The 23,430-nt window shown below is 41.7% G+C and overlaps 1 protein-coding gene across 3 annotated transcripts in view; it reads right to left on the bottom strand.

Annotated features, from left to right (window-relative positions):
• The window catches only part of LOC106562367 (tubby protein-like), a 104,761-nt gene that overhangs the window by 48,576 nt on the left and 32,755 nt on the right, over positions 1 to 23,430 (bottom strand). Inside the window, exon 1 of one of the 3 annotated variants that reach the window (XM_014127208.3) lies at positions 7,733 to 8,535. The exons of the other annotated variants lie outside the window; for them this stretch is intronic. Coding sequence (XP_013982683.1) covers positions 7,733 to 7,770 — 38 coding nt within the window. The 5' untranslated portion in view covers positions 7,771 to 8,535. Of the gene's footprint in view, positions 1 to 7,732; positions 8,536 to 23,430 lie in introns of those variants that run through there. 3 annotated transcript variants of the gene reach the window in all.

The following is a 23,430-nucleotide window of genomic DNA, read 5'->3' as shown; positions in this document are numbered from 1 at the left end:
ACATGGCGTAAGGATGCCACGTAAAATGTTGCGCTACACATACTATAGCATTCCTAACCTAGCCCACAATGTCTGCTGTGTGGATCGAGCAGTCAACAAGTCGAGCAGTCATTTGAAAGGGTAAGAAGATTTCAGCGAGACAACACAAAGGCGAAATCCATTAACGCCAAGATAATGGAATTCATTGCCCTTGACAATCAACCGTTCTCTGTCGAGGGTGATAGTCGAGCAACGGTACACACTACCTAGTGTGCTATATTTCAGATGTTGCCCTACCGGAGCTACACAGTAATAGCGTCACTGCTATTAGCTTCACAACAAACTATGGAACGCCATTTGGGTCTTGCGTGTCCCAAAAAAATTGAAGTAAAATAACACTATTTGATGCGTTAAATAAGCGTTTAATTTTACACGTCAAATATTACAGGTCAATTATAGAATGTTGTGTGTTCTGAATTTGCACGTGCAAGCCAAGTGCCACCACTACTATCAGTAGCACTGTCAAAGCTGTACAAAAAAGTCTGCAAACAAGCAAACACCGGCCACAAACGATGTGTTTACAATACCGCCTTGATAATAAAGCATTATTTATTCGACCGCAACTTCTGGAGTAACTAGCTAGCTTTAGCTTGGTACCTACCAATACAACCACCAATACAACCAGCCTGAAAACAAATGACTAGTAGAAACTGCAGTCATTTTCATTATTCTTAGCAATGATTTATGAATCCTTGTGAGCAAGTATTAGCTAGGTAGCCACTTGTTGTTTGCCAATTGAAATTGAACTTCGGTTCATGAAAATAAATAGCTAGCCAGCTACTTAACCCTGTTGCCCAAAGCTAACATTATAGGCAGACAGCTAGCTTCATCTAGCTAGTGACGCTCGACCAGACCGGGTTATGGGTTGTGAAGCTAGCCACAATAAGGATTAGGCACAATAGTGGAATTTGCGGTTTGCCTTCAAAATAAAAGTACCTTTTTGAAAGTGATGCAGAAGGTTACAAATGGTGGAATCATGCCATATTTAGACTAGATAATGTTAAACAAGGTTGGAATGTGAAGCAATGAAATGGGGTATCAGTCTATTCAGTGACACCCACAGAATACAACTGTGAAGAGTTTACGCAAATATTAGCGTTGTAGCTCTTATCGCGGGACTGTGACTGTGTGAAATCCCCTCCCCAATCAGCCTTTTGTGTGTATTGACATTCATACTGCACTGGACTGTACAGCTTTACCTAAGGATTGGGAATCAATGAAATGGGGTATCAGTCTACTCAATACCCAATATATTTTTTCCCAACATCCTCCTCAGAGTTATTAGACTCCAAAACATCCACGCAGTATTGTTTTTCCTCTGGAATAGTGTTCAATACACATACGGTGGCAAGAAAAAGTATGTGAGCCCTTTGGAATTACCTGTATTTCTGCATAAATTTGTCATAAAATTTGATCTGATCTTCATCTGAGTCACAACAATAGACAAACACAGTCTGCTTAAACTAATAACACAGAAACAATTATACGTTTTTATGTCTTTATTGAACACATTCACAGTGTAGAGTGGGAAAAGTATGTGAACCCTTGGATTTAATAACTGGTTGACCCTCCTTTGGCTGCAATAAACTCAACCAAACGTTTTCTGTAGTTGTGGATCAGACCTGCACAACGGTCAGGAGGAATTTTGGACCATTCATCTTAACAAAACTGTTTCAGTTCAGCAATATTCTTAGGATGTCTGCAGTGAACCGCTTGAGGTCATGCCACAGCATTTTAAAACAGGTTGAGGTCAGGACTCTGACTGGGACATTCCAGAAAGCGTATTTTCTTCTGTTGAAGCAAATCTGTTGTTGATTTACTTCTGTGTTTTGGGTCATTGTCCTCTTACACTACCCAACTTCTGTTGAGCTTCAATTGGTGGACAGTTAGCCTTACATTCTCCTGCAAAATGTCTTGATAAACTTGGGAATTCATTTTTCCATCGATGATAGCAAGCTGTCCAGGCCCTGACGAAGCAAAGCAGCCCCAAACCATGATGCTCCCTCCACCATACTTTACATTTGAGATGAGGTTTTAATGTTGGTGTGGTTTTTTCTCCACACAGTGTTGTGTTCCTTCCAAACATCTCAACTTCAGTTTCATCTGTCCACAGAATATTTTGCCAGAAGCACTGTGGAATATCCAGGTGCTCTTTTGCGAACTTCAGACGTGCAGAAATGTTGTTTTTTTGGACAGCAGTGGATTCTTCCGTGGTGTCCTCCCATGAACACCATTCTTGTTTAGTGTTTTACATATCGTAGACTCTTCAAAAGAGATGTTAGCATGTTCCAGATATTTCTGTAAGTCTTTAGCTGACACTAGGATTCTTGTTAACCTCACTGAGCATTTGCACTGTGCTCATGCAGTCATCTTTGCAGGATGGCCACTCCTAGGGAGAGTAGCAACAGTGCTGAACCTTCTCACTTTATAGACAATTTGTCTTACTGTGGACTGATGAACATCAAGGCTTTTAGAGATACTTTTGTAACTCTTTCCAGCATTACGCAAGTCAACAATTCTTAATCTTAGGTCTTCTGAGATCTCTTGTTCGAGGCATGGTTTACATCAGGCAATGCTTCTTGTGAACAGCAAATTCACATTTTTTGTAGTTTTTTTATAGGGCAGGGCAGTTCTAAACAACATCTCCAATCTCGTCTCATAGATTGGACTCCAGGTTAGCTGACTCCTGACTCCAATTAGCTTTTGGAAAAGTCATTAGCCTAGGGGTTCCAACCTACACTGTGAATGTTTAAATTATGTATTGAATATATTATGACTAATTTATGCAGAAATCCAGGTAATTCCAAAGGGTTCACATACTTTCCACTGTAGGTTGACAATAAATGTGTCTCAATTCACAGTTGTTTCAGAGTCCCACAATAAGAGCTATGATGCTATTGTTCTCTGGGTGTCACTGAGTAGACTGATACCCCATGTCAATGATCCACAATCCATAGGTAAGGCTGTACAGTGAAATAAGTATGCCCCAATGCAATTCTAAAGTATAATACATCCAGTGTGATCAACAGATTGTCAAATTATTGTCTTTTGTGGATTTTATATAACATTTCAACCTCGTTTAGCATGATCTATTCAATTATGGCATAATTCTACTATTTTCTATTGATTTGCATCAATATTGTGGCTAGCTTCACATAGATGGGTCTGACCACCATTAATCAAATAAGAACTGTCTTATAAATGAGGGTTATTTTAGATGATGACACATAGCCATATAGTTAGCTAGCTAACTATAGTTACTGAAACAGATTGTAATTTTGCTATGTTTTTGGGGAAGAACATTGTTTGCATCCATGAGCTAGCTAGGTTTTTTATGACCAGCACTGTAGGGGAGTGAGACAACTTAACCAGCATCATAGCATACATATCGATGAATCGTTGGTAGATATGAAATACGAGTGATAATGTAATCAATGTGTAATAACTACGTAAAAAATGTGCAGTCATATTCAGGTTCTGATTGGTCAACAAGCTTATTTGACACGTCGAATAGTTTGTGACACATCGAACAGTGTTATTTGACACGTCGAATAGTGTTATTTGACGTATCTTTTTTGGCACGCAAAGACCCAAACGGCGTTCCATAGAAATCCTGGTGAAACGACTGAACAACGAAACAGCACAGCAAGTAAGTGAAATAAATAGGTTTTGATTATGTTTTACTAGTAATGGGGACATACGTAAATGCCAACAAAATAACTTTTTGTTCAATGTGGTGTGTGTGTGTGTGTGTAACCTTTATTTAATTAGGCAAGACAGTTACTAACAAATTCTTATTTACAATGACGGCCTACCCCGGGCAAACCCGGATGACGCTGGGCCAATTGTGCGCCGCCCAATGGGACTCCCAATCACGACCAGATGTGATACAACCTGGATTCGAACCAGGGACTGTAGTGATACCACTGAGATGCAGTGCCTTAGATCGCTGCGTCCGTGTGTGTGTGTTAACTATTTAACTGTACTAGAATGCTTAAAAGGCTGTAATATCGGTTATCGGTATCGTTTTTTTGGTGGCAAGGAAAATATTGGATATCGTATTGGCCAAAAATATCATAACGGTGCATCATTACTTTCAACACCATAGTCCACTCCAAGCTTATGACTAACTAGGGACCCTGGGACTGAACCCTTCCCTCTGCAACTGGACTTCCTGATGGGCCAGCCCCAGGTGGTGAGGGTAGGCAACAACACCACCACACTGACCCTCAACACAGGGGCCTCTCAGAGGTGTGTGCTTAGTACTCTCTGTTTATTCACGACCGTGTGGCCACACACGACTCCAACACCATCATCAAGTTTGCTGATGAAACGAGTCATCCTACAGGGAAGATGTCAGAGACTTAACATTGTGGTGCCAGGGACAACAACCTCTCCCACAATGTCAGTAAGGCCAAGGACCTGATCGTGGACTATAGGAGAAAGAAGGGAGATATATCATATATAATAATATAATAACCAATAATTTTGCTCTTTATTTAGCCATCTTACATATAAAACCTTATTTGTTCATCAAAAATTGTGAACAACTCTCCACAGGTTAATGAGAAGGGTGTGCTTGAAAGGATGCACATAACTCTGCAATGTTGGGTTGTATTGGAGAGAGTCTCAGTCTTAAATCATTTTCCACACAGTCTGTGCCTGTATTTAGTTTTCATGCTAGTGAGGGCCGAGAATCCACTCTCACATAGGTACGTGGTTGCAAAGGGAAGCAGTGTCTCAACAGCGCGATTTGCCAAGGCAAGAAACAGAAATCTGGCAGTGGCTTCTGATTAAATAGAATTTTCACAGAACCGCTTGTTGCAATTTCGATGAGGCTCTCTTGTTCAGATATCGGTAAGTGGACTGGAGGCAGGTCACAAAAGGGATAACGAATCCAGTTGTTTGTGTCGTCCGTTTGGGAAAGTACCTGCATAATTGAGCACCCATCTCACTCAGGTGCTTCGCTATATCACATTTGACATTGTCCGTAAGCTTGAGTTCATTTGCACACAAAAAAAATCATACAATGACGAAAAGACCTGTGTGTTGTCCTTGTTAATACAGACAGAAAAGAGCTCAAACTTCTTAATCATAGCCTCAATTTTGTCTTCCCTTGGCAGCAAGAGCCTCTCGGTGGATGCTGCAGTGTACCCAAGTGGCGTCGGGAGCAACTGCTTGTGCGCACGTTACCACTCCACTATGTCTCCCTGTCATGGCTTTTGCGCCATCAGTACAGATACTAACACATCTTGACCACCAAAGTCCATTTGATGTCACAAAGCTGTCCAGTACTTTAAAAATATCTTCTCATGTTGTCCTGGTTTCCAGTGGTTTGCAGAAAAGGATGTCTTCCTTAATTGACCCCCCATAAACGTAACAGACATATCCAGGAGCTGTGCCAGGCCCGCCACGTCTGTTGACTCATCCAGCTGTAACGCATATAATTCACTGGCTTGTATGCGAAGCAGTAATTGTTTCAAAACATCTCTTGCCATGTCACTGATGCGTCGTGAAACAGTGTTGTTTGATGAAGATATTGTCTGTATAGTTTTTTGGGCCTTTTCCCTCAGCATTGTCCCAGCCATATCCGCGGCAGCAGGAAGAATTAAGTCCTCCACAATAGTATGGGGCTTGCCTGTCCTAGCCACTCAGTAGCTCACCATATAAGACGCTTCTAGCCCCTTCTTATTAATGGTATCTGTTGCTTTTATACATCCCTTACTACTTGAAAGTCGTCTTTATTCTCGCTCAAAAAACTCCCGTGGCTTATTTTTCAAATTGTCATGTTTCATTTCTAAATGTCTGCGCAAGAGGGAAGGTTTCCCGTGAGAGAGTAACAGTTAATGTGATTGGATGTTCACTATTTGACTAGGCTACCTGTATTTGACATTGTGTTGTTATTTCTCTGAACACTAGATGGTTTAATTTTAGGCAGTGAACCGAGGCTACTCAGGCGAGAAAAAACCCTCACCCAAATGTATAGCTCCGTTGGAAAATATAAATGAAATTTTTTTATTATGTAAGTCACATTTTTATTTGGCGTACCCCTGACGGAATTGCGCGTACCCCAGTTTGGGAATACCTGGTCTAAGGGTTTAAAAATCCTTCTTTAACCGGTCTCCTTCCCTTCATCTACACTGATTGAAGTGGATTTAACAAGTGGCATCAATAAGGGATCAAAGCTTTCACCTAGATTCACCTGGTCAGTCTATGTCATGGAAAAAGCAGGTGTTTTTAATGTTTTGCATACGCAGTGTAATTTAGGCTTGCCTAAATAAAGCTGCTCCATTTGCTATGAACATCGGCACATCCAGCCCAAAGCGGTAGGTTTAAAAAATTCTTAGTAGTTGCCAAAGTTCCAGAGCATGCAGTCAGCATGCAGTCAAAGCTACTAGCTAACAACTTTTGGCAAGTATGGGTAGCTGCAGCCCAATATGGTGACCGGAGTATGGGCGAGTTGGTGTGTGTAAAGGAGTGGGTGTATGGAAAGCAAATCAGCTAATTGGGCAGATTTGTTGCCACTCAAGACCATTTTGCGTGTCTGATTGGACTGCACGACGTGTCGATAACCGCCAGCGGAAGCTAACGTGGCCATTTTTTTTATATCAGTTAGGATAGCAGCCTATATTGATAACTGTCTTCTACTCAATGGGGAGGGCATGAACGGCAACACCAGGACACAGTGCCCCTTTCTCCGCTTGACAAGCACTACTGTCCGGCAACAGCGTGCGAAGTAGCTAACTAGTAGCCAATATCAGGGTGACAGTCATAGGAAGCACACACATACAACGCATGAAGCAACAGTACAACCATCAATATTTTTTATAAAAATTAAGCAATCATCAGTTTTATATCTGAAAATGTACAATTATTTGTATAAAACTTAGTGAAATACGACTCAGGTTAATCCTCTGGTTTAAAAACAAAAGTCCAAACTCTCGCAGTACGATAGCTCAATGTGTGGTAATTGTATGAAAGAAAATAAAAATACCCACCACCAATCAAAACCATCTAACCTATAGCAGAGTGCTTTTGACACACCCACTCCTTTCCACATGCCCACTACCTTCCTTTCCACACAACCACTCACCCATACTCTGGTCGCTACATTGGGATTCAGATCACTTTTGGAGTGAAACTGGCTAGTGCTCTCAAATTGTATCCTGATGTTGACAGCAGTTGAGAGTTGTATCAACAACATGGCTAGCTAGTTAGCATTAGCAACATTTTGTGGTCAATGAGACTGAGCTAGCTAACCAGCTGAGCAAACAAACAAATAATTTCAGATTAGAAAAATACTCCATCAAGAGGCTCTGCATTTCAGGAATCACAGTAGAAAGTACTACCCCTGGTGCACTGTTCAATTATTTAACCATTTAAACAATTTATATTTTAAAAGAAAACCATTTTTCACGTGAGGTTGACTGAGAGGTCAGACTCATGGAGAGTTTCTATCCATTGGAGCACTGCGATTGGTTGCCCAAAATTCTGAGGCAGGGGGTCAAAGGGTCAATTGATGTCAACAATCTAAACTTCCAAGCATGCACCCAGGCGTTATCCTTTATTCTCTCTATCCTTAATAGTGCTGGAGCATGCATAGCTATTCACACTTGTAACCACAAACATGCACACCCTCCCTTCTCTTGTGGTCTGTGGAGTCTTGACTAGCACCCAGAGGACTGTACTGTACCTGTAGGGGATCCAGTCGGAAGAGTGCTTGGAGCTCATCTCTCTACCAATGACTGCTGATGTCCTCCTAGTGCTGGGCTAAGTGGGGGCCTGCGCCAGCAGCCGAGCGAGGCAGAGGCAGCTGAGGGGTCTGGCGACAGCAATCACGGCGACAGAGCCCACGCAGCCAGCACATCCTCTGCACAGCCCTCTCAAAGTCCCCTAGCCTCTGTCTGTCTGTCCCTGTGTTCCTCAGTCAGTACAGCCTATGGAGCACAGAGCCCAGCTCTGGGGCTGGAGATGGCTAACGATCCAGACAGGAAGGCTCCTCAGTCATGCACACGAGCAGCACACATAAAACAACCCCCTTCTCTCAGTCTCTTCTCCTTCATGTGCGCGTTCTTTCTGGTTCTCGTGCTCTGTCTATCTCGCTCACACCCTGCTCTGCTCTCACTCCCGCTCTCAGCGCTCTCTCACTTCTCTCCTCCACCTCTCTATCCCTCTCACACGATCTCTCTGAGCATCAGTTAGAGCGGAATTGAGCACCAAGCTGCAAGGCGGAGGAAACAGGTACCAGAGATTCTCTTTTGTCTTGCTGCTTTAATGTTTCAGCCGTAGTGTTCCCGTCCTGTCTTTCCTCCCACGCACGCACGCACGCACGCACGCACGCACGCACGCACACAAACACCTAGCTGCTAAAGCATGGACTCAGATGTGTATTCTGAGACATGATTTATTCATTCTCTGAGAGTGAATGTCATTAACATATGACTGTGCAGAGTAGTTGTAATAGTCCTTTACCATGCTCCGGACAAAGACACACTGTCTGTCTGTGATAATGACTGCCTCAGTCTCTCTCTCCCGCTCACACACACATTTGCTGCCCCCCACCCACCGCTAGTGTGTTCTGATGGTTATTACTAAACATTAAATCAATCAAATATATTTCCCTTAAAACTGCTTATTGATGCAATTCCATATTGGCTTAATCAGCAATCTGAAAATGCAAATCAGATGTGTTTAATAAACATTCAATTTCAAAATAAAATATATAAACTATTAATCTGGTACACCAGCCTGCTCTCTCTGTCAAACCTATACTGAGTGTACAAAACATTAAGAACACCTCCCATTTCCATGAAATAGACTGACCTGGTGAATCCAGGTGAACATCCAGTTTTATATGGTATACTGTATATGGTATACTGTATTTTCACCACAACATCCCCAGACACAGTGTTTTAACTGTATTTCATCATGGGGATGTTGTGCTCCTTCCTGCTCATCTCTATCATGGTCACATTCAGTCACTTTAATTTAGTGTGCATTCAGTGAACCTGGCCATTGATTCTAATATTCAGCACTGCTGACAGACCTTTTGCTGTACCACTCAGCGCGCACACACACACACACACACACATCTTCGGGATGTGCGACTGTATGCTGAGGCATGGGGGAACATGCATGCATTTTCCCCAACAAGGTCAGAGTGGTGCAGATGAGACTGTTCTTTTGATACAGATACTGTGCACACAAATTATGGCATGATATACTGTCATCTGCTTTCTTTTTCACTGCATATTATTCACGATAGCACACAATGCTAGTCAAATAAATGTCACTGGAGTCATGTGACAGATTAACACGTCAGAGGCGGTGCAGGCAGTATTGAGGGCGCTTCAGCATTCTCTCTCAATTATTTACGGTATGCCTCAACGACAGGCATCACTGATCCGTAGGCTACTTGTTCATTGGTACGCTGGTGTATTAGGAAACACAGAACTTAATGGCAACACACCCAGGCTTCAGTAGAAATATAAAATGGAGGTAAATTACAGTCATGGTAAACAAATTCAGTGAAATAAGCCGATCCAGAGAAAGCCTGGGCCCTGGGGGAGTTTCAAGTTTTAATGTCACATGCACAAGTACAGTGAAATGCCTTTCTTGCAAGCTCTAACCGCAACAACGCAGTAATCAACAACAGTGTAATACTAAAAATTACAAGGTAGAACAAAAACACACAAGATACAAAAATAAGAAGAGCACGATAAAGTAGGTAAGCATACTATACTGTATACACGGTCAGTTCCAGAACCATATTTACAATGTGCAGGGATAAGTAAGTACAACATGTTTTGTCCCTCCTATACTGTATAGTGAGAGATCCACATACTCTGATCTTCTGAGTGCTTGGCTGCTCCATATGACAACTCTCGCTAGGCAACAGCGCTAATAAAAAGGTGCCTCTGACATATTGGCTCGTTGAAAATAAGCTAAATCTTCATCACCACTACCATCACCATCCTCACAGTTATCATCATTACCATCATCAAGCTCAGCCATAATAGTCTGTCTGCACCACTGGACTGTACTTCAACACTAAACATAGGCTAAGCAATCTGCAGCACAGTGATAAAACTCTGTGAACACATTTCTAAATGCATGACAGTAAAGTGGGACTGTCATAGTAAGCCTTGACATTACTAACATCAGTCCACCAGAGTGAGAGCTGTACTTTATTAGTGTGTGATGTCTGAGAACACAGACAGACGAGTTACTCTCCTCTCGTCTTCTCAGAGCAGGTGTAAGCACAGCAGGCTGGTAAATATTTGATGCCAGAGGGGGAGCCCTTTGAAGTTGGGTCTGATCTGGTCAGGTAGATGACAGACAGCAGGGTGCCCCTTTAGTTCCATCATCATCATCCTCACTGTGCCTCCTCTACCAGACTCCCTCCCTGATCGCCCTCCCTCCCTCCCTGATCGCCCTCCCTCCCTGCTAGCCATCACATTATCATCATCATCATAATTCTCACTGTGCCCCTGCAACCAGACTTCCTCCCTCCTTGTTTACACTCACCTACACTTTCACATGTCCAAGGACAGAAATGTAATATACTGCAGTAAATGTCCAACAAGCCCTGGAGAGAATCAATTCAATGAGAAAAGTTTCTGGCGCTGTCTCATATCATGGCTATATCATTAAAGGACTAACACTATAAACTACCCAGAGCAATTAGATTGTTCCAAAACAGACCTTTGTGAGAGGCTTGTCCAGAGGCATTGTAGAAACTGAAGGATGGCAGGATCAGTGATAATGGTCCTGTGCCCTGGACCCTCGCTGATGTGATTCCCTTTGAATATGCTGCTCTGGGTAAAATGTGCATGGTCTCTTCAAATATCTGGTCCAGCCAGTGTGATGCACAGCCGCAGAGCTTAGTTCTGGAGGAGAGGAGCCACACTGTTAATCATACATCAGTCTGATCAGGCATGCAGGACATGCCATGCACACTCTCTGATGAACCACTTTTACCATTGTCAATGTGTCTGTACACGCACGCGTGTGTTTGTTTTGTTGTGTAATTGGAAAACAGCATGTGACCAACCTGCTTATTGTTGTGGGGGTGCTTTGCTGCAGGAGGGACAGGTGCACTTCACAAAATATATGGCATCATGAGAAAGGAAAATGATGTGGATATATTGAAGCAACATATCAAGACATCAGTCAGGAAGTTAAAGCTTGGTCACAAATGGGTCTTCCAAATGGACAATGACCCCAAGCATACTTCCAAAGTTGTGGCAAAATGGCTTAAGGTCAACAAAGTCAAGGTATTAGAGTGGCCATCACAAAAGCCCTTACCTCAATAGAAAACTTGTGGGCAGAACTGAAAAAGAGTGTGCGAGCAAGGAGGCCTACAAACCTGACTCAGTTACATCAGCTCTATTAGGAGGAATGGGCCAAAATTCACCCAACTTATTGTGGGAAGCTTGTGGAAGGCTACCCGAAACGTTTGACCCAAGTTAAACAATTTAAAGGCAATGCTACCAAATACTAATTGATAAAGTGGTGATCTTAACTGACCTAAGAAAGCACATTTTTATTAGGATTAAATGTCAGGAATTGTGGAAAACTGAGTTTAAATGTATTTGGCTAAGGTGTATGTAAACTTCCGACTTCAACTGTATCAATTGATTTTTCAGTTCTGCCCAGCCAGTTCTGCCCAACCAGTTCTGCCCAACCAGCCAGGACAAGGCCCTTTAATGGGTCCAGCGATTACTTTAGAACTAAAACAGCCCTATATTCCGGTCCTATATCCCCCCCCCCCAACACACACACTAATATAAATAGATTTAAACACAAACACAGCTAATGGCCACAGAAATGCCCTCAGGCTTGAGTACTTGTTCTTGAGTAATTGGTTAAGTAAGGTATAAGTATTGTGATCATCCTGATATCAGTCTCCACACCTCTTGCACAGTTTTCATATTTTGCTGCCATCTAAGAAGGGGTTAAATTGGATTCAAAGTGATAGAAAATTGTAAATGAACCAAAAATGTAATGACAAAATGAAAGGATGAAAGCATGTTTTACAAAATCCATTCCAAATCATCCATAATGTTTGCAACAAGGCCCTTAATTAACACTGCAAGACAACAAGGCACGTAATTAATACTGCAAGACAACAAGGCAAAGAAATTTACTTTGTCTTAAATTTAAAAATCCAATACGTCACAGATTGCAACCCTCTGTATTTTCAAGCATTTTGTCAACAGCATCATGTTATGGGTATGTATTTTTTGTCAACAGCATCATGTTATGGGTATGTATTTTTTGTCAACAGCATCATGTTATGGGTATGTATTTTTTGTCAACAGCATCATGTTATGGGTATGTTTGTTACTGGCAGGGGTTGGAAACAAAATTATTGTCCAATCATTTCGTTTTGAACAGAACCATTATTTGTTTCGTTCCGCTCCACTGTTTCGACCAGCAAAATAAAGTTTTGAACTGGTTCGAACCAAATAAAGTACAGATTTATGTTTTCTGTTCCTTTTTAAATCTCTGAAATCATAATTTTTAAAAAATACAACATTAAATGAATTCACCAATCAGTGCGGATAAAGCAGCTTGCTATGGAGTGGGTTAGGTATTTAATCTGTATAGTAAAGTCATTAAGAGCTAATTGTATTTTTCAGTAACAGCGTGGTTTAACCATAATGAAAGACAAACACACACAGTCTCAAAGTGTAGAGTGCGAGATGCAACATACATTTTGAGGGGGAGGAGAGAGGATGGAAGAAGCTTGCCTTGAAGCGCTGGGCATCTTGTTATGACATGTATTATCTGAATTTGGCCCACAGAATTATACCAACAGAGGAGCGGCTTCTTTGAAGGAACTTTGAATGTCTTTGAACTTCCGAGTTGGTTTAACGTTGGACCAGAGCAAACGTTGGGTAACTAGCTAGATAGCGAAAAAGTGTGTGTGTGCAGAGCAGAGTATGTGAGTGGAGTTGAGCGGTCGGAAATCCCGCTCATTGCGCATGGAGTTCTGCTTCAGCTCCAGCACTCCACCTCCTTTCCAACCGCTCCACAAAAAAAACTAATTCACAGGAAGAAAAATTCGCTCCATTCATTAAAATCTCAATTTACCCAACACCCATCCATTGTTGTGACTACCTGAACCTACCATTTTGTTTTGTAGTATTGAAACCAAACCATATGATTTGAAGTTTTCTTTTTTTAAACATGTAAAAGGTGAATTTAAAGAAGCGCTCATTATTTCAAATAGGCTAAAGTCACATTAAACAGCATAGAAACACTAAATAGGTCAGGAGCCAGACAGAGACCCTAAGAAAATGAATTATTCAGGCTATATTATTTCAATTATAGCCTACAAAGTAATACATTGTGAAGCATTTGCGAGTGCGACACACAAGGCTGGTAGGAAGTCAGGGATGTTAAGCGCTCAGCATTTAAACAACATTTCGTTGTATTAAATCATTAGTCTATAAATTGTGCATATAAGCTGTGAGACTTACTGTAGTTAGAAATAAATACAAATTTAACGAAAAATGCCTTATTAAGCTCAGTCTACAGTGCCTTTGAATACATTTTTAGAAACGAGTTTGGACAGAGTCTGCGGCTTCAGGCTCATGTAATGGTGCCTGGAGAGCAGGCCAGCAGCGGAGAATATCCTCTCCGTGCTTGCTGAGCCACTGGGCATACTAAACACCGTTTGGCTACTCTTGTCAGGGATACAGAGTTTTTTTTCTCCTACAGGTAGGCCTAAAGAGTGAGGGCTTTGCATAGGCACTTTTTTGTGATTTTTGTGGGACTGGAAAGAAATGCCCGGAGCATAAAATAATGTTATTAACTGGTTCCCATGCTTTTAAAACAACAGTTCTGTTCCAGAACAGTGTAGATCACTTTCGTTTCCAGTTTGGGTTCTGTACCTCAAATAATTTTGTTTATTTTCCGGTTTTCGATTCTGTTCCCTGAACTGGTTTCAACCCTTGGTCACTGGCAGTTTGTCAGGATCAAAAAATATGAAAGTAGCAAAGCCGAGGTAAAAAGTTAGAGGAAAACCTGTTGTAGTCTTCTGAATACCTAACCGAATAGAGTTCTATATTTCAACCAAACCATTACACATATTTTTTATGCCAAAGACACACCAGAATGGCTTTCCAAGCAGTCTTAAGTGTTCCTGAGGGGTCCAGTTTCAGTCCTACTTGAAAATTTGAGAAGGTTTGAATATTGCTGTCCATCAATTGCTGGCCATCAATAATCTCCAACCAAATGTACTGAGCTTGAGCAATTTTGATAAAAACAATGCATATCTGTTTCCCTAAGAGTTGTGCAAAGTTGGCAGTATAAACCAAAAGTATTCACATTTGTAATCACTGCCAAACGTGCTTCAACCAAGTACTAATGCAATCAAGACATCATTGTTTCTATTTTTTATTAAATTAGAAAATGTTCTATTATCTCTATTTTAACATGTGGAGTAGTTTATGTAGATCAGTAGAAAAAAAATCGAATTGAATTTTTTAGATTACATTTTAAGGCAACAAAATGTGAAAACTGTGCAAGGGGTGTGTAGACTTTCACTAGGCACTGTAGCTAGATGTCATATGCCTCTAATTACCACCAAGTACAGCAGCCGGAGGAGGATTTAGCTGGATTCTGCATGCGCTTTCATTAGTGCATAAATTGTACATGCAAATATTATCCAGCAGAAACCTAAATCGGCAGTGATGGAGTGGTGGCAGAGACCCAAGAGGCAGTTTCAGAGTGTGCCTGTGAGGGATTTGTACAAACAGAGGCTTCCTTATTTCAGGCTGAGTACTACATCTCTCAGCTTTACAACTGTGTGTGTGTGTGTGTGTGTGTGTGTGTGTGTGTGCTCGCACATGTGTGTGTTCAACAGGAAGTGAATGGGGGCATTGGCTGCTTCCCAGTATTGATTGGGTCTGATGTGACTGTGTTCAGTTCGAGGAGCAGCACCCTGACTGACATTCAAATCTCATTCACACTTTTATGGTGCACTCCTCAAAAAGGGGGGAGAATGGGGGGGCACATGCATAAAAAGTCCTCAAAGCTTCTACTGTGTGACAAACGTCTGTGTGCTTTTTACTGAAAATGACTCTTATGTCTTGACTTATACATCTGCAGTCTATTTGCACCCAGCCCTGTCCTCCACTTCTCATCAGATAGATTCTATCTGCCAAAAGGAACACGAGGTCAAGGAAACTGTGGTAATGTCTGTCCAACAACACAAGGTGTTTGTCATCACAGCCAAGAGTAGGATTTAGTTTGGGTTTTTGTGGGGCTTCATAGATCAAGACATGTGACAGACTAGGGTCATTCAGCAACATAAGGCGTCGCACCAAATCAAATCAAATTTTATTGGTCACATACACGTGTTTAGCAGATGTTTTTGCGGGTGTAGCAAAATGCTTGTGTTTCTAGCTCTTACAGTGCAGTAATAGCTAACAAATAATATCTAACAATTTCACAACATAAAGTCATGGCCAAAAGTTTTGAGAATGACAAATATTAATTTCCACAAAGTCTGCTGCTTCAGTGTCTTTAGATATTTTTTGTCAGATGTTACTATTGTCATGACGTTGGCCTCTTTTGGTACAGGGAGGACAGTTGACTCCCCCCCAATCCACCCTGTGTGTAAAGGGTTGTAAAAACTCTAAAATTCCAGGAGAGTCTCTGGCCACATGGCCCATAGAGAGACACAGGAAATTCTTCCAACTCATAGAATTGGAGAGCCAAGCGACATTTTGTGTGTGCTGGAGAAGGTATGGAAGATTGGTGAAGAATCCAGCTACGAACTGATCCGCTTGGTACAATTTTGTGATACTCAGAAGAGACAATATAGCCATATTACCATAAAACTGTTTATATAATAGCATCAGCTTAACCTGTTGGGTCTAGGGGGCAGCATTTGCACGTCTGGATAAAAAAAATGTACCCGATTTAATCTGGTTACTAATCCTACCCAGTAACTAGAATATGCATATACTTATTATATATGGATAGAAAACACTCTAAAGTTTCCAAAACTGTTTGAATGGTGTCTGTGAGTATAACAGAACTCATTTGGCAGGCAAAACCCTGAGACATTTTCTGACAGGAAGTGGATACCTGATGTGTTGTATTGAGTTTAAACCTATCCCATTGAAAAACACAGGGGTTTAGGAATATTTTGGCACTTCCTATTGCTTCCACTAGATGTCACCAGCCTTTACAAAGTGTTTTGAGTCTTCTGGAGGGAGATCTGACCGAACAAGAGCCATGGAACGGTGATGTCCCATTAGACACCTGGCGCGCTACTTCATGTTGTGTACCCTCGTTCCAATACGTTATAAAAGGCTATGCATTCGTCCACCTTGAATATTATTCATGTTCTGGTTAAAAAAGGCCCTAATGATTTATGCTATACAACGTTTGACATGTTTGAACGAACGGAAATATATTTTTTCCCCTCGTTCATGACGAGAAGTCCGGCTGGCTTACATCATGTGCTAACGAGACGGAGATTTTTGGACATAAATGATGAGCTTTTTTGAACAAAACTACATTCGTTATGGACCTGTGATACCTGGAAGTGACATCTGATGAAGAGAATCAAAGGTAATGGATTATTTACATAGTATTTTCGATTTTAGATCTCCCCAACATGACGTCTAGTCTGTATCGCAACGCGTATTTTTCTGGGCACAGTGCTCAGATTATTGCAAAGTGTGATTTCCCAGTAAGGTTATTTTTAAATCTGGCAAGTTGATTGCGTTCAAAAGATGTAAATCTATAATTCTTTAAATGACAATATAATATTTTACCAATGTTTTCTAATTTTAATTATTTAATTTGTGACGCTGACTTGACTGCCGGTTATTGGAGGGAAACGATTTCCTCAACATCAATGCCATAGTAAAACGCTGTTTTTGTATATAAATATGAACTTGATAGAACTAAAAATGCATGCATTGTCTAACATAATGTCCTAGGAGTGTCATCTGATGGAGATTGTAAAAGGTTAGTGTATCATTTTAGCTGGTTTTATGGTTTTGGTGACCCTGTCTTTGACTTGACAAAACATTACACACAACTCTTGTAAATGTACTGTCCTAACATACTCTAAATTTATGCTTTCGCCGTAAAACCTTTTTGAAATCGTAAAACGTGGTTAGATTAAGGAGATGTTTATCTTTCAAATGGTGTAACATAGTTGTATTTTTGAAAAATTTGAATTTTGACATTTATTTGGATTCAAATTTGCCGCTCTTGAAATGCACCTGCTGTTGATGGAGTGCACCACGGGTGGCACGCTAGCGTCCCACCTAGCCCCAAGAGGTTAAGACTTGCATCATATGGGTGTATGGAATGTATTAATAAGGATAAAGCTTTTGTAAGACATTGAGATGCTATTGTACTGATGTAATGTGATAGAATTGTATTTCTGTAACCAAATCTAACTCAGTCATAGGCACGCCCCCAGGGACCCATACAGGACCAGGCGTCATTTGACAAGCCTGTTCTATGGGCACTATAAAACACCCCCTGATTTACATTTCTTCAGACCAGGCCTACACTCTATGGCCAGAGGTTTGACCATCCAAGTACTCTACTGAAAGTGAACTATACCACGTGGTTAACTTTTAGACTATCGAGACTGACAGAATAAGAACAAGTCTTTGATATTAATTATTAGTCTGCAGCTAAGTAAATTATATCATTGAACGCGAAGACCAACGAAACAACCATTCGATGACGACATTAATGAATGTCGCTCTGAAAGATCCATTCTAACCGAGAGAGAGAGAGAGAGAGAGAACGCGGACAAAACTCCCCAACAGAACAGAACTCTCGAACAAGGATCACGACGACACATGAGCGTAAATATATATTGATTGCAATTGTTCCCGAATGAGTGAGCCTTCAATTGTCAATTGTTAATATTAATGAACTCTGTAACTTCTCAGTTGACCGTTTATGACCCATTGTTCAACAGGCCGACCTGCCTGTTTAGCCCACAAGGGCACATTCCTCTACCAATCCTTTGTGACGATAATTACTGTTTGTATGTTTTTCTGTTAATTACTTAGTGTAGTAAATACATGATTTTAAGACAATTGATGTATGGATGATTTTAGTAAAGACTGGGTTCGTGCAGATACAACAATTTACAACGTTTGGAATGAGACTGGACTAGAGGTAAAATACACCATTTAAACCAGAAGATAATCGGCCTATACTATAATAGAATATAATATTATAGTACAGGAAAGTTATATTAGGAAAATTATAGCTTTGTAATCTGAATATTCTCCTTGGTGCCCCGATCTCCTAGTTAATTACAATTAAACGATTAATCAGTTTAATCGTGTGATGATAATTACAGGGAGCTAATTGATAAACATATCTTCAGTGTAATGGTACCCCAAAGACACGACACTATGGAATACTGAAGTATAATTACAAGCATTTCATAAGTGTCAAAGGCTTTTTTTGACAATTACATGAAATTGATGCAGAGAGTCAAAATTTGCATTTTGACCCTTCTTTTTCAAGACCTTTGCAATCCGCCCTGGCATGCTGTCAATTAGCTTCTGGGCCACATCCTGACTGATGGCAGCCCATTCTTGCACAATCAATGCTTGGAGTTTGTCAGAATTTGTGGATTTTTGTTTGTCCACCCGCCTCTTGAGGATTGACCACAAATTCTCAATGGGATTAAGGTCTGGGGAGTTCCCTGGCCATGGACCCAAAATATCGATGTTTTGTTCCCCGAGCCACATCATGCTGGAAAAGGCATTGTTCGTCACCAAACTGTTCCTGGATGATTGGGAGAAGTTGCTCTCAGAGAATGTGTTGGTACCATTCTTTATTCATGGATGTGTTCTTTTGCAAAATTGTGAGTGAGCCCACTCCCTTGGCTGAGAAGCAACCCCACACATGAATGGTCTCAGGATGCTTTACTGTTGGCACGACACAGGACTGATGGTAGCGCTCACCTTGTCTTCTCTGGACAAGCTTTTTTCCGGATGCCCCAAACAATCGGAAAGGGGATTCAGAGAAAATGACTTTACCCCAGTCCTCAGCAGTCTGTACCTTTTGCAGAATATCAGTCTGTCCCTGATGTTTTTCCTGGAGAGAAGTGGCTTCTTTGCTGCCCTTCTTGACACCAAGCCATCCTCCAAAAGTCTTCACCTCACTGTGTGTGCAGATGCACTCACACCTGCCTGTTGCCATTCCCGAGCAAGCTCTGTACTGGTGGTGCCCCGATCCCACAGCTGAATCAAATTTAGGAGACAGTCCTGACGCTTGCTGGACTTTCTTGGGCGCCCTGAAGCTTTCTTCACAACAATTGAACCGTTCTCCTTGAAGTTCTTGATGATCCGATAAATGGTTGTTTTAGGTGCAATCTTACTGGCAGCAATATCCTTGCCTGTGAAGCCCTTTTTGTGCAAAGCAATGATGACGGCACGTGTTTCCTTGCAGGTAACGATGTTTGACAGAGGAAGAACAATGATTCCAAGCACCACCCTCCTTTTGAAGCTTCCAGTCTTTTATTCGAACTCAATCAGCATGACAGAGTGATCTCCAGCCTTGTCCTCGTCAACTCACACATTTTGTTAACCTGTCTGGGCTAGGGGGCAGTATTTTCACGGCCGGATAAAAAAATGTACCCGATTTAATCTGGTTACTACTCCTGCCCAGAAACTTGAATATGCATATAATTTATTGATTTGGATAGAAAACACTCTAAAGTTTCTAAAACTGTTTGAATGGTGTCTGTGAGTATAACAGAACTCATATGGCAGGCCAAAACCTGAGAAGATTCTATGCAGGAAGTGCCCTGTCTGACAATTTGTTGTCCTTCTGTTGCATCTCTATCGAAAATACAGCATCTGTGCTGTTACGTGACACTTTCTAAGGCTTCCATTGGCTCTCTAAAGCCGCCAGAAAGTGGAATGGGGTGTCTGCTGTCTCTGGGCAAAGTACAGCAGCAGAGTTTGTAAGTGGCCTGCCTGGAGACAGTGAGACTGAGATGCGCGTTCACGAGACTTCTCCATTTTTTTCTTTCAGTCTTTGAATGAATACAACGTTGTCCGGTTGGAATATTATCGTTTACGAGAAAAATAGCATAAAAATTGATTTTAAACAGCGTTTGACATGCTTCTAAGTACGGTAATGGAATATTTTGAAATTTCTGTCACGAAATGTGCTCGCGCGTTACCCTTCGGATAGTGACCTGAACGCACGAACAAAACGGAGGTATTTGGATATAACTATGGATGATTTGGAACCAAAACAACATTTGTTGTTGAAGTAGAAGTCCTGGGAGTGCATTCTGACGAAGAACAGCAAAGATAATCCAATTTTTCTAATAGTAATTCTGAGGTTAGGTTGCCCCAAACTTGGGTGTCAAATTAGCTAGCCTGTGATGGCCGAGCTATCTACTCAGAATATTGCAAAATGTGCTTTCGCCGAAAAGCTATTTTAAAATCTGACATAGCGTTTGCATAAAGGAGTTCTGTATCTATAATTCTTAAAATAATTGTTATGTATTTTGTCAACGTTTATCATAAGTAATGTAGTAAATTCACTGGAAGTTTGCAGTGGGAATGCTAGTTCTGAACATCACATGCTAATGTAAAAAGCTGTTTTTTGATATAAATATAAATTTGATTGAACAAAACATGCATGTATTGTATGACATAATGTCCTAGGAGTGTCATCCGATGAAGATCATCAAAGGTTAGTGCTGCATTTAGCTGTGGTTTGGGTTTTTGTGACATATATGCTTGCTTTGAAAATGGCTGTGTGATTATTTTTGGCTGGGTACTCTCCTGACATAATCTAATGTTTTGCTTTCGCTGTAAAGCCTTTTTGAAAATCGGACAACGTGGTTGAATTAACGAGAGTCTTATCTTTCAAATGGTGTAAAATAGTCATATGTTGGAAAAATTGAAGTTATAGCATTTTTGAGGTATTTGTATTTCGCGCCACGCGATTCCACTGGCTGTTGAATAGAGTGGGACGCTAACGTCCCACCTAGCCCAGAGAGGTTAACGAGAGAATCACTGACATGATGTCAGCTGGTCCTTTTGTGGAGGTGGAAATATTTAGGGGGGATTCAGTTCATTTGCATGCCAAATAGGGACTTTGCAATTAATTGCAATTCATCTGATCACTCTTCATAACATTCTGGAGTATATGCAAATTGCTATGATACAAACTGAGGCAGCAGACTTTGTGAAAATGTATATTTGTGTCATTCTCAAAACTTTTTGCCACGGCTGTACACCCAATACACACAAATCTAAGTAAAGGAATGGCATTAAGAACATATAAATATATGGACGAGCAATATCAGAGCGGCATAGACTAAGATACAGTAGAAAAGTATAGAATACAGTATATACATATGAAAGACATGTAAACATTATTAAAGTGACTAATGTTCCGTTTATTAAAGTGGCCAGTGATTTCAAGTCTATGTATATAGGTAGCAGCCTCTATGTGCTAGTGATGGCTGTTTAACAGTCTGATGGCCTTGAGATAGAAGCTGTTTTTCAGTCTCTCTGTCCCAGCTTTGATGCACCTCGCCTTCTGGATGATAGCGAGGTCAACAGGCAGTGGCTTGGATGGTTGATGTCCTTGATGATCTTTTTGGGCTTCCTGTGACATCGGGTGCTGTAGGTGTCCTGGAGGGCAGGTAGTTTGCCCCCGGTGATGTGTTGGGCAGACCGCACCACCCTCTGGAGAGCCCTGCAGTTGCGGGCGGTGCAGTTGCCATACCAAGAGGTGATACAGCCCGAAAGGATGCTTTCAATTGTGCATCTGTAAAAGTTTGTGAGGGTTTTATGTGCAAGCCAAATTTCTTCGGCTTCCTTAGGTTGAAGAGACATTGTTGCGCCTTCTTCACCACACTGTCTGTGTGGGTGGACCATTTCAGTTTGTCAGTGATGTGTACGCCGAGGAACTTTAAGCTTTCCACCTTCTCCACTGCGGTCCCGTCAATGTGGATAGTGGGGTGCTCTCTCTGCTGTTTTCTGAAGTTCACGATCATCTCCTTTGTTTTGTTGACGTTGAGTGAGAGGTTATTTTCCTGGCACCACACTCCCAGAGCCCTCACCTCCTCCCTGTAGGCGGTCTCGTCATTGTTGGTAATCAAGCCTACTACTGTTGTGTCGTCTGCAAACTTGATGATTGAGTTGGAGACGTGCTTGGCCACTCAGTCATGGATGAACAGGGAGTACAGGAGAGGCCTGAGCACACACCCTTGTAGGGCCCCAGTGTTTCCTACCTTCACCACCTGGGGGTGGCCCATCAGGAAGCTCAAGACCCAGTAGCACAGGGCGGGGGTCAGACCCAGGGACTCAAGCCAAATGATGAGCTTGGAGGGTACTATGGTGTTGAATGCTGAGCTATGGTCAATGAACAGCATTCTTACATAGGTATTCCTCTTATCCAGATGGGATAGGGCAGTGTGCAGTGTGATGCGATTGCATCGTCTGTGGATCTATTGGGGCGGTAAGCAAATTGGAGTGGGTCTAGGATGACAGGTAAGGTAGAGGTGATATGATCCTTGACTAGTCTTTCAAAGCACTTCATGATGACAGAAGTGAGTGCTACGGGGCGATAGTCATTTAGTTCAGTTACCTTTGCTTTCTTGGGTACAGGAACAATGGTGGCCATTTTGAAGCATGTGGGGACAGCAGACTGGGATAGGGAGAGATTGAATATGTCCATAAACACACCAGCTAGCTGGTCTGCGCATCCTCTGAGGACACGGATAGGGATGCCGTCTGGGCTGGCAACCTTGTGAGGGTTAACACACTTGAATGTCTTACTCATGTCGGAGGAGAGCCCACAGTCCTTGTTAGCGGGCCACGTCAGTGGCACTGTGTTATCCTCAAAGCTTATCCAGAAGTAAGACGTCAGTGTCCACAACGTGGCTGGTTTTTCCTTTTGTAGTCCGTGATTGTCTGTAGACCTTGCAACATACATCTCATGTCTGAGCCGTTGAATTGCAACTTCACTTCGTCTCTATACTGACGTTTTGCCCATTTGATTGACATGCGGAGGGAATAACTACACTGTTTGTATTCTGCCATGTTCCCAGTCACCTTGCCATGATTAAATGCAGTGATTCGCGCTTTCAGTTTTGCGCAAATGCTGCCATCTATCCACGGTTTCTGGTTAAGGTAGGTTTTAATAGTCACAGTGGGTACAACATCTCCCATACACTTCCTGATAAACTCAGTCACCGTGTCAGTATATACGTTGATGTTATTCTCTGAAGCTACCCGGAACATATCTCAGGCCGCATGATCAAAACCATCTTGAAGCGTGGATTCCAATTGGTCAGACCAGCTTTGGATAGTCCTTAGCACGGGTACTTCCTGTTTGAGTTTCTGCCAA

Source organism: Salmo salar, chromosome 11 (genome assembly GCF_965601325.2).
Source record: "Salmo salar chromosome 11, fSalSal1, whole genome shotgun sequence".
In the NCBI taxonomy this organism is placed as follows: Eukaryota; Metazoa; Chordata; class Actinopteri; order Salmoniformes; family Salmonidae; genus Salmo; species Salmo salar.
This window is presented reverse-complemented; position numbering and strand designations above follow the sequence as displayed.